Source organism: Anabas testudineus, chromosome 10, assembly GCF_900324465.2.
Source record: "Anabas testudineus chromosome 10, fAnaTes1.2, whole genome shotgun sequence".
Classification (NCBI taxonomy): domain Eukaryota; kingdom Metazoa; phylum Chordata; class Actinopteri; order Anabantiformes; family Anabantidae; genus Anabas; species Anabas testudineus.
This window is the reverse complement of record NC_046619.1, coordinates 22,732,125-22,743,861: the sequence shown is the minus strand read 5'-3', so window position 1 is coordinate 22,743,861 and position 11,737 is coordinate 22,732,125. Positions and strand designations below refer to the sequence as shown.

Sequence of the window (11,737 nt, the reverse complement as noted above, 5' to 3'; positions counted from 1 at the left end):
GTTTTATGCTCGGCTGGCTGCTTCCAAAACGCCGGCGAGCATCGAGCTGATCCACCTGCAGCAGCAGGACGGTCTGCAGGGATGAGCAGCTGCGTGGTTCTAATGAACGATGTCTGCATTCATCAGGTGATTTAGATCATTACAAAACGTTCCAGAGCTTCAGGTCAGAGGAACATGGAGAAACAAAAGGCTGAAAATGATTTGAGAATGAATTGTTGCCGCTCATACAGCTAAGTGTGGTTAATGATTTTTAAAGAATCTCTGGCTCCAGCTGCCAGGAAACATCTGCTGCTTTTTTTCGTGCTCTGAGATAATAAATTTAATCTCTTTGATTCTGGTGGACACTCCCTTTAGATGTGGTTGTAAAAAACACACAGGTGTATGAAACCAGCAGGACGTTTATTTCGATGAGAACAGGTTTGATCTTCTCCGTTCTAACAGCTGAATTTATCAGAACATATAAAGATGCTGTTGAGAACGGCTCAGTCCACAGTTCTGTTCATGTCACCTCTCAGTGTCAGTCAGTCAGTGGGTAGAAGCTGTCTGTCAAGAGTCAGAAGATCCTCCTTCTCACACACACACACACACACACACACACACACACACACACACCCCCACACAGTCCTGTACATGCTGCAAAGTGAGGACTGAGTGGAAGGGCCGACAAAGTGAGAACCGGCATTTCTACTACTCCTGTCAACCCCAAAATAACATTTCTAGGCACTAGATGGCAATCTTAACCAACACACCCCATTAGATAACTCTGATCACCATGTTTTACAAAAAAAGTTTCTAACCATCTGTTTGAGGACCGGGCTGGGCACCTGAGTTGTACTGCAGATAAGTATACTGTTACTGTGGTAAGAATGGTCTATACAAATTAGTTTTTGTGTATGTACATATATGTATATGTATGTATCTATGTATGTATGTGTATATAAATAAATAAAATTCTGTAATTACAAATGTAATATGTTACAACTGATTGTAATCATCATTACAATTATTTATTTTTTTAAACATGTACTTAGTATTCAAACAAGCATCAGCATTCAGAAACGTCTGAAAGTGCAGTACAGTCCTTAGCTTATCTGTTGTAAACAGAGAAACAAATTCAAAGTTGAGTCATGGCAACTGGACTTCCTTCTGGACAGTCTTCTTCTGACTGAAGAAGCTACTTATCCAAGCTGTCCAGGAGGAAGTCCAGTTGCCATGACTCAACGTCCAGATAACTTCAGAAGTAACATCAGAAGTGCAAATTTCTAAATGTGCAGTGCAGTACAGTCCTTAGCAGCAAGAGTTTTTTTTCCTAAAAAAACAACAACAAACAGGAAAAAATTTAAATGATGCTTCCTTTTGATCTTGAAGATCTCATTGTTTGCAAAGTACTTTACGTCTTTCCATGTCCACAAATTTTGCCATGCATCGTTGGACTGCAGTCCTTTCCTCCTCACTCCAGGGTCTTGTTCCTTTTACTTTTGGAACTCCTATGAACCAAAAAACAAACTAAGTTAGATGCAGAGTTACAGGGTGTCCTGCCAAAGTGCTGGGGTCAAGCTGTCATCAGTGGTCTGAACAAAGCTGTTGTCCCTAAAGCTGAATGTGACCACCTCAGGAGAAAACCCGAGGCTGTGGTCTGCGTCTGTGTCTTTAGTGATACTTCCATAATATTTAGCTACATACTTGATTATAATGAATCTCCTATTCAAAAATGGGAATTCAAATGGAAAATGGAATTCTGCTGAAAACATGAGTTGAGTGATGGCAACTGGGCTTCCTTGTTAGGTCAAAATTTTGCAATACTCATCAGGTAGACTGGAGAACCTACTTGGATGAGTCCAGGAAGTCCAGTTGCCATGACTGAACTTCCAGATAACTTTACCTAAATTACAGAATCTTCACCAACATTAATTTGTCGCATTAGCTTAGTCTCACATCTGCTACTGCAAAGTCCGCTTCACCTCATTTAAACCTTTCAATTAATAACTTATTCCTAAAATGAGTGTGATAAATATATGAGTTATGATAACCATTAGGTTGTGTCTTCTGTGTGTTTATCTATGAGTTCTGGTTCTAGATTCTGTTGTGCCTGTCTCCACCTACATCATGCATCACTGTTTACCGCTATGGTTAGGTCATCCTATCATCTCTCAATTCCTCCCTTTAGAAACTTTAAATCATTAGTTTTAGTCAAACAGTAGTCTGTCTAGCTTTCTCATGCCATGTTTCTGTTTTTATCTTGACTAGACTTGATTATATATATTACACGTATAAGCACCACCAACAGTACAGTTAGTATTGCTACTTCAAGTAGTTTATCAACTACTCTAGCAGATATTCAGATTATTGGTAACTTTAGTACAAATAAGTACTTCTACTATCACAGCCCATACCAACACTCCTGCAACAGCTACAAACATAGTAATCAAACAGCCCTGAAACATCCAACCTAGCAACTTTAATGCAACTCACAAGGATTAAGCAAATAGTAAGACTTTAGGACAATAACTCTGCAACACCATTTTAACAATGTAGTCAATCACCGTCTTGTGCATCACTCGTACTACAGTACTCTAATGTAACTACACTAGTGTACAGAAATTCATCTTATCAGTGTCATTGTGTACACTTATATGTGCAGCTTTCTTTTCCCCCTTGAGAGGGAGTGTTGTGGCAGAGTGACGCTCCTCTTCATCTAAGAAAGATAATATAACTTGTACAGTGAAAATACTAATACAAAGATTGAGAACACTTGTGTCTGGACTCACCTTTATCAACATCACCATAATTGTCGTCATCATCATCGACATACTTCCGTTTCGTCTTCTTTTGCCTCTTAATGTCAGGTTTTGTCGTTTCACATGGGCTCTCCTCTTCATCTGAGAAATGACACATTACAGTGAAATCAACTCACATAATCAATGTAGAGAGGGATAGTGGTGTGTTTCTTCTTCTGCTTCTCTCTGTTGCCTTCCATTCCACTGAGACGTGGCAGCTACCTCAGATGATATGCTGCTGCTAGGATTCCAGTGTTTAATACCAATCACAAAATGTTCAACAATCTTACTGTTCAAAACCTGGTCCTGACTTATTATTTTTCAGAGACTGAAGTTATTTCGCTCTCTGAGAGGATCACTGTACCGTTTTAAATTACACCAGCAACACTCGTTATTGTATTACTGTAGGTGACTAATAGGCAGACCTCAGTTGTGAACTTATCAAATACAGACAACATGTTACCTGCCCCACAGCAGAGTACACTGTTGCTCTGCTGCAGCTCTGGGTCTCCATTATTTCTGAATTTACAAAATCCCTACCTATAGACACAAGTATAAATGCTGTGAGCTGTGAGAACACATGGGGTGGAGGAGTAGCACCAATCCTCCACTCAAGTTTATTAATCAACCCCAGACCTAAATATTGTTTTAATTCATTTGAGAGCCTCACTCTTAGCCTCCCTGATCCTGACTGGAAAAGTCAAAAACCAGTCCTGTTTGTTATTGTGTACCGTCCCCCTGTCCCTTACTCTGAGTTTTTAACTGAATTCACAGATTTTCTATCCAGACCATCAGGCCAGGAGATAAGACTTCAACAAGGTGATGAGAACTGGAGGATTGAATCATGCTTCAACCAAAGACTTTTAACCATCAGTTTTTGCATTCTGGACATTTATGCTGTTCAACCAGCCTTATTCATCCACTACCAAGGAGTTGTGAGCAGAATGATAGTTATGATAGGGAAAGAATAAACCAATATAATTGATTTACTGTATTGTTGATTTTTATCATTTTAAACACTTATTGTTTGGTATTAGTTTTTGCTAAATCTGCTAAATAAAGTACAGTCTGCTTTATTTGTAGTGATATAAGGGTCCCTTACAGTGTACATAGCCTCTCCTCATTGATGTAAAAGACATATTGTGTGTGACTGAGCCAGGTTCACATGATGAGATTCTACTTGGTTTAGTGAAGAACCTAAAATTAATATCTCGTAGGCAGTAAAAGTATATTTGCAGCTTAAATTTTTTTCAGCAACCAAAACGACTACTACAGATACCAGTGTGGCTCCACTTGTATCTGTAGTCTCAGACTTATGCAGGTGCAAGTGCAGATGTAACAGAGGAAACACTGGGATGAAGGTAGTGAATGGAGCTGGATGAATCTCTTCACCTGAGCCTGTACCTCTGTACTGGTCAACCTCAGGCTGGCTATCGTAGACCACTTTTATGCAAGGGCTGGACTGGACTCCTGTACTGTGCCAGTTTAACAATTGTAAATAAACCCACTCATTGTCTTAAACATACCCTTGACCTTGTATTGAGTTTTCAGTAAGTATACCCTTTTTTCCCACAAATTTTGTATGCATAACGTCTGTATAAGTAATACTATGGGAGACACTACCTTTTCAAAACTGCAACCCTTTATGTTGAAAATGTTGTCTGTCAGAAAAGAGAGCCACTGAACTCCAGATATGCTGAGTAAGGTTGATACAGCAAAGGAAATGTGCTTTACAGTATACTTAACAGTGACATCTCAAATCCATTGTAATTAAACCAATATTTCTAACAGCTTCTAATAGAGCAACTTAGCCCAAAGTAAATTTGTTTTCAGAAATATTGATCACTTCTGCTTTACTTACCCCCTGCTTTATAAATCACATCTTCACAATGCTTTCTTTTGGCTGTCTTTTTTTGCCCCTCAACCGGTGGTATTGTGGGGGTTTGTTCCTGCTCTCCTGTGAAAGATTAGTTTAGTAGCATGAAAGTGCTGCAAGAAAATTGATACCAATTACTGATCATTTTCTTTACATTTCTAGGACTTACCTCCATCAGTAAGGCTGTTATCTTCATTGTCTTGTCTGTCAGTTAAAGTCATCTGCTGACAGGCAGAAGATTGGCTTGGCAGTTCTGTGTCTGTTAAAACGGCATAGATTAGTATAGAGAAATGTTCACAGAATATGCCTAGCCTACTTGCACAATTATAAACATTGAGCCTCATTTACTTCTCTCACAAGATGTCTTTTAATCCAAGTAGCTTCATCACACTGATGAAGCTACTTGGATGAGTAGCAAAATGTTTCAACCTAACAAGAAGGAAGTCCAGATGCCATGACTTAACTTCCAGATAGAACTTAAAATCTGAACTGCAACAGCCTCAGATGGAATTTGTTAGATTTACATCATCATGATTTAAAGTACATTTATCACTACTCTTACCTGGCAGTCTGTCTGCAGCTGATGTCTCTCTCTCTTTGACTGCTGGTGAACCCTTGTTTGAGGTGCCATCATGTCCTTTACCTATGTAGATGTGCACAATAGGCAACATTAGAAATGTATGACATAGAAGACATAATACTCTTGCAAAAATGCACACAGTCTGATGGATCTGTTAATTAAACATATGATGATACACCAAAAACACTAAAAACTGAAAATTATAAATGAACACACCAAAGGCCACAGAGTCCAGTGGCTTCAGGCTCTTGCCTTTAAGCAACCCAGCTCCATGCTCCGTTGCAAAGAGAAGTTTTCCAATCTTGGCCACCTGAAACGTTTTGTCTGTTTGATGATAATAATCACAGTGGACTCTTATGTCATGTCCTATAAAACGAGCTACTTGCTCCAGTTCTTTAATATCAAGTTCCAAAAGCTGGCTTAAGGTAGCAACATGCTTTCTTAATTTTGCTGACGTAAGGAGCTTTGGGTTGATTACTTTGCTCTCTGCAGCATACTTCCTTAGACAGTCACAGCCACGAATGTTGGTTGCTGTGGCAAACCTGGCAAATAGAAATTGATTTTTTTCAGTTACGCTGACTTGACTTCGTTTTGTGATCAGGAAATCAAGAGAGGATTTTGTGCGCTCAAGGAGAAGAATGGGCACTTTTCTTCCTCTCTTTCCACGTGTCACTATCTGTGTCAGCCTATGGCTCAGTTGTTTTTCCACAGGTGTCAGGGTCTCATAAATGTCTTTATTCACAGGGCCAGTGTCTGCATTTAGATATGTCTCCAATGTTAAGCGTGATGCTTCTCCTTCTCGCTTGTTATTGAACACTATTATTTGGGCAAGAAGGCTCTCACTCAGCATTTTGTATGTTGCTGTGCTTGCATGCTTGCTTAATTCTGCTTTAGCCCCGTCCTCAATTTTTCTCAAGTAGTTCTGCAGAGTAATAACATCCTCTGTCAAAGATACACACTCTTGAATGTTCCACCTCCGTTGTTCCATTGTGGTATGAGCACTAGCAGACTCACTTTTGATGTGAGATGTTACATGATCTTGCTGCATAGTATGAATGACCGTTTGAATTCCTTCAGATGATTTTGTTGTTGGAATGAGTTGTGAGGAAACTTTTTGTACTCTTCTTCTTTTACCTTTTTCGCTTACCCCTTTCCTACTGCCACAGGACTTTTCATGTCTCCAGAGTTCAGTCCTCTTGAACATTGCATAGCAATGTTGACATGGCAAGTAGTCTTTTACAGAAACTTTCTTAGAGGGCCGTTTCCATGTCACTATCTCACCATCTCCTTCTTCAAAAACCTTAACATTATGTTGCCAGTCACCCTTATTGCGAAGGGACTCTATTAGAGTCTTTCTTTGTTTGGAGCCAGGTGGGAAACTGATGGCATAGGCAACATCAGTTTCATCCTTGTGTTTTCTTTGCAAATGTCTAGCTATCTTCAAATTGGCCTCTTTACAGTATAAACAATAGTGGGTTTTGTGCCAGACTCTTCCTCCATCTTTTTTTTTTATTGTTTTCACAGTTATTTGTGGGTTATTTTTCTTCCTTATTTTTGATTGCTCAGTTGTCTGAATTGACGTTGTTGTTGCTTGGCCCTTTATGACCTTATGTTCACTAGATAAGGGAAAGTCTTTTTCTAAATCACTGTGGCCTGAGGAACCTGACATTTCTGGGACCACCTCATCTTCATCAGAGGATTGTGTGGGTAATTGTGAGGGGTAGTAATCTTCATCAGAGCCACTGTTGCTTGATGACAGTAACTGTGGTTCCATTTCCTCATGTTTGCTGCATAAATCCTCCTTGAAAAATAAAAGTCAGAAATCAAATTATTTACCAACCAAAACAAATTTACATTCAAAAGTACACAGATAAAACCTCTATTTAAAATAGGCTGCAACATATTGATGTCATATCACTGTGGGCACAGTTAAAGTGAAGATAATTTGGACACTGTGTTGACAATAACCATGCTTAGTTTATGTGCATTAAAACAGGACAGTAACCACCACCCATCGAACAAGCATGCAAAAAAAGCAATATTGATACGTTTTGCACTCTTCCAGAAGGTTTTACACAAACAGCTCATTATTATGCAAATAGTGAAATTTTAGGATGAAATTTAACTGTATGTAGCACAACTGGTTATTTTATTTCACCCTAAATTTTTTTTAAATACCTGGAAATATTTTGTAAAAGTAGTAATTCTGAGACAAATGAAAAAATGTCATCTCTCTTAACAGTGGAACTATCAGGCAGTGGTGACATCAACAGCAGAATCAGGATGACAGGATAGGAGGAATCAGTGATATTGACGGACGTCTGATCAATATGAAATATATTCACCAAGCATTATGATGATTAAGGTGACTATGCAGAAGTGGACATTAAAGCTTTGATTTAGTTTTATTTAGTTCATAAATAAGTCCTAATCATGTTCTATATGGTACTTTTCTTTTATGAATGGTTTTAAAGAATCATTTAGTAATAGCCCTAAAGATACCCACCCCTAAAGCTGGTTAATGGCTTTTCCCAGACTCTGGGAGGATGAGCAAATTACTGTTGAAATCCCTTTATTAGACCAGTGTTAAATTGTAATTACTGTTTTTATGGCTTACAGTGTGACATTAGATACTATAAATTGTGCATTGTCAAACACTACACGTTACATGACAAGGGAACATATATTGGCTATAAACAATATGTATCAGCTTAATTAGCACATGCAACTTTTTTGCAAGCAACCTTGAATTACAAGGTCTATTTATGCACTGAGCTAAATATTAAAATACACTGCTTCCCACACACTGCATCTATGTGTCACAGGTGATACAGTTTTTCTCTGCAGTTAATGCTTATGCTAATGCTTTATTTATTAACATGCACTATTACTAATTAAACCACTTTAATTGTGTGGCCATGCACGACGTGTTACTATCTCACGTCATGTCTACGTACTGTAACGACTTTGTCCACCAGCCTTCTTCCGTCATCATGATACTGTAACATTAAAGGTTGCATGATGACGGTTCGTATGTTTCCCCTCTCACACAGGCCATGACGGACACTGTCGTCTGCTCTTAACATGCACCGCTGCCTGACCACACAGCCATTTTTATCTTTTCGCCGCAACTCTGCATGTTAATGCAGGGAATAACTGTATGTCACATTATGGCAGCTAAAACTGACGATTAATCCCCGGTTCACTTGCCTCCGCAACCGTGGAGGGTGACAACAAATAAACTGCGGTCTGTTACACCACTATCTGTCATAAGAAACTTCATCAAATTCATTCCGTTTTCTGGTCCTAAATTAAAAACCACCCGGGCCTCGACAGTTTTACCGTTCCCTTTCTGATTCAACGCATTTCACCGTGCGTCACCGTTCAAGCTAGCTCTCGTTATGTCCGCGACGTAATGTTAATATTTTAATGTTGTTTAAAAAAAAACTGTACAGAAGAATAATCATTTAACAGTTTTGTCTGCTATCACACATCACAGCTCCGCCATAAGGCCTCAAATAAGCGCACAGCATTTATCTTAACATCATGTTTTTAGTATCAATAAACCAAAAGTACATACCTGAGCTTTTTCAAATCTTCGTTCACATTTGTCGTGGTGAGTCCGTAAATTTCCAGTTCTTTTGTTAAATCTCTCCATCTCTCCAGTCTCCATCTCTCCAGTCTCCAGTCTCCGCTCTCACACTCGCTGCTCGTCTGCTCCAAGTTAAAGTTCGCACCTGGCTGCTAACTCACGGAGCGCTCTGATTGGATAATTGGCTAATGGGCCATTCCGTCTGTGGGGGGACGGGAGGGGGGGGAGCAAACCTCTGCCTAGTAACAGGGGCTGTTGTGTGAAGGTTCTGTGACAGGCAGGAGTCACAAACCAAACTTCAAAATCAGTATCAGACTTTGAGGGATTTACGTTTCACACTTCCACTCTTACAGCTCCACTTCTTAATGCATGTGATAATTAACTATCACTACAGATTTACACGAGATGTTACATAAAGACAAAAGGAAAAAGAAAATGAAAAAATATATATATATTTACATCCCTAATCCAATGTTATGTAGAAAATCTTATGTAGAACATCCTCAGAGCTTATTTTTGAATTCAAAGTCTCAGGTTTCATGCAGACTGAAAGAGCTGCACTTCTGCTCCAAGCTGAACTTTCCACCTTGCTGCTAACTCACGGAGCGCTCTGATTGGATAATTGGCTAATGGGCCATTCAGTCTGTGGGGGAGGGGGGCAAACTTCTGCCTGGTAGCAGAGGCTGTTCTGTGAAAGTTCTGGGACAGGCAGGAGTCACAAACCAAACTGACAGACTTTATGGCATCTACATTTCACACTTCCACTCTTACAGCTCCACTTCTTAATGTGTTTCTTAATTAACTATTAATATTGCACCATCTATTCCATAAAATAAAATGGAAAAAAAAATAATTAAACTACAAAACAACTACAGATCCTTTCCAGCTCTGAAAGTGAAAGGCCAGATTGAGGTGCTTTGGACATGCTCTGAGGAGAGATTGAGAACATTTGGATGCAATGTTGGAGCTGCCAGGCAGAAGGTCTAAAGAAAGACCAAAGAGGAGATATATGGATGTAGTGAGAGAGGACATATAGTTCATTGGTGTAAAAGAAAAGAATGCAGTGTTGGAGGTGTATTATAGTAATGCCATAAGAATTTAAAAAAAGAATCATCCTATTGTTATTATTTCACCTGTTTCTTAGCTACATAGGTGAAGAGGAAGGGAGGCAGAATTGTCCTCTGTGGTACATGTGTAATACATGGAAGTCTATGTGGTTGGTGATGCAGTCATGTCAGTCCATCAGTGATCATGAAACTCACAGAGAGTCTTCCAGTTTTAAAGCATTACTGCAGGGCAAACCATCTATTCCATAAAATAAAATGGAAAAAAAATAATTAAACTACAAAACAACTACAGATCCTATCCAGCTCTATTACAGCGGATGGGAAATGTTTGTGACCAAACACCCAAAGACACCCCAGCACAAAAATTTGGCAGTGCAGTGATCAAAAGTATGGTTTACAGGTGAAATAATAACAATAGGATGATTCTTTTTTTTAATTCTTATGGCATTACTATAATACACCTCCAACACTGCATTCTTTTCTTTTACACCAATGAACTTCATGTCCTCTCTCACTACATCCATATATCTCCTCTTTGGTCTTTCTTTAGACCTCCTGCCTGGCAGCTCCAACATTGCATCCAAATGTTCTCAATCTCTCCTCAGAGCATGTCCAAAGCACCTCAATCTGGCCTTTCACTTTATCTCCAAAACATCTGACATAGGCTGCTGACAGTTCCGTGTCTTTGTATTATTAAAGATGACCAAGTGGTGGAAGCTAAAGAATGAAGAAACTTGCGAGGAAATCAAGCAGAAGTTGAGACAGGTTCTTGGTGGTCAGGATGAGCTTCCAGATGACTGGGAAACTACAGCAGAGGTTATCAGGGAAACAGGTAGGAAGGTGCTAGGTGTGTCATCTGGAAAGAGGAAAGAAGGTAAAAACACTTGGTGGTGGAATGAGGAAGTACAGGAATGCATCCAGAGGAAGAGGTTGGCTAAAAGAATGGGATGTAGAAAGGACTGAGGAAAGTAGACAGGAGCACAAGGAAGTGCAGTGTAGAGTGAAGAGAGAGGTGGCAAAGGCGAAACAGAAAGCTTACGATGAGCTGTATGACAGGTTAGACACAAAGGAAGGAGAGAAGGACTTGTACAGGCTAGCTAGACAGAGGGATAGAGATGGGAAGGATGTGTAACACGTAGGGGTGATTAAGGACAGAGATGGAAAGGTGCTAACAACCCAGGAGAGTGTACAGAAAAGATGGAAGGAGTATTTTGAGGAGCTGATGAACGAGGAAAATGACAGGGAAAGAAGGGAGGAAGATGTGGATGTTGTGGAGCAGGAAATAGCAGAGATTGGAAAGGATGAAGTTAGGAAGGCTTTGAAAAGGATGAAGAGTGGAAAGGCTGTTGGTCCTGATGACGTACCTGTGGAGGTGTGGAAGTGCTTAAGAGAGACAGCAGTGGAGTTTCTAACCAGTTTGTTCAATAGGATTCTAGAGAGTGAGAAGATGCCTGAGGAATGGAGGAGAAGCGTTCTGGTTCCGATCTTTAAGAACAAGGGTGACACGCAGAACTGCAGCAACTACAGAGGAATAAAGTTGATGAGCCACACAATGAAGCTGTGGGAAAGAGTAGTGGAAGCCAGGCTTAGGAAGAAGGTGGAGATTTGTGAGCAGCAGTATGGTTTCATGCCCCGTAAGAGCACCACTGATGCCATTTTTGCTTTGATAACGTTGATGGAAAAGTACAGAGATGGTCAGAAGGAGCTGCATTGTGTCTTTGTAGATTTAAAAAAGGCGTATGACAGGGTGCCGAGGGAGGAGCTGTGGTACTGTATGAGGTTGTCGGGAGTTGCAGAGAAGTACGTCAGAGTAGTTCAGGATTGGAGTGTGGAAAAGAGGTAAAG

At 39.9% G+C, this 11,737-nt stretch overlaps 1 protein-coding gene across 1 annotated transcript; it reads right to left on the bottom strand.

Moving 5' to 3' along the window:
* Positions 1-1,181: 1,181 nt before the first annotated feature.
* LOC113160291 lies at positions 1,182-9,694 on the bottom strand. The gene is made up of 7 exons (XM_026357483.1): positions 8,814-9,694; positions 5,450-7,034; positions 5,216-5,296; positions 4,823-4,912; positions 4,639-4,734; positions 2,769-2,879; positions 1,182-1,487 (listed from the first exon to the last, which is right to left on the bottom strand). The coding sequence occupies exons 1-7, from the start codon at positions 8,904-8,906 to the stop codon at positions 1,372-1,374; spliced, it is 2,172 nt and encodes a 723-aa protein (XP_026213268.1). The 5' UTR covers positions 8,907-9,694; the 3' UTR covers positions 1,182-1,371.
* Positions 9,695-11,737: the final 2,043 nt, after the last annotated feature.

Coding starts and splice junctions, on each gene's coding strand:
- LOC113160291 (XM_026357483.1), bottom strand. CDS start 8,906: ATGGAGACTGGAGAGATGGAGAGATTTAACAAAAGAACTGGAAATTTA. Junction 7,035..8,813: donor GAAGATTTGAAAAAGCTCAG/GTATGTACTTTT, acceptor TTATTTTTCAAG/GAGGATTTATGCAGCAAACA. Junction 4,735..4,822: donor TAACAGCCTTACTGATGGAG/GTAAGTCCTAGA, acceptor AATCTTTCACAG/GAGAGCAGGAACAAACCCCC.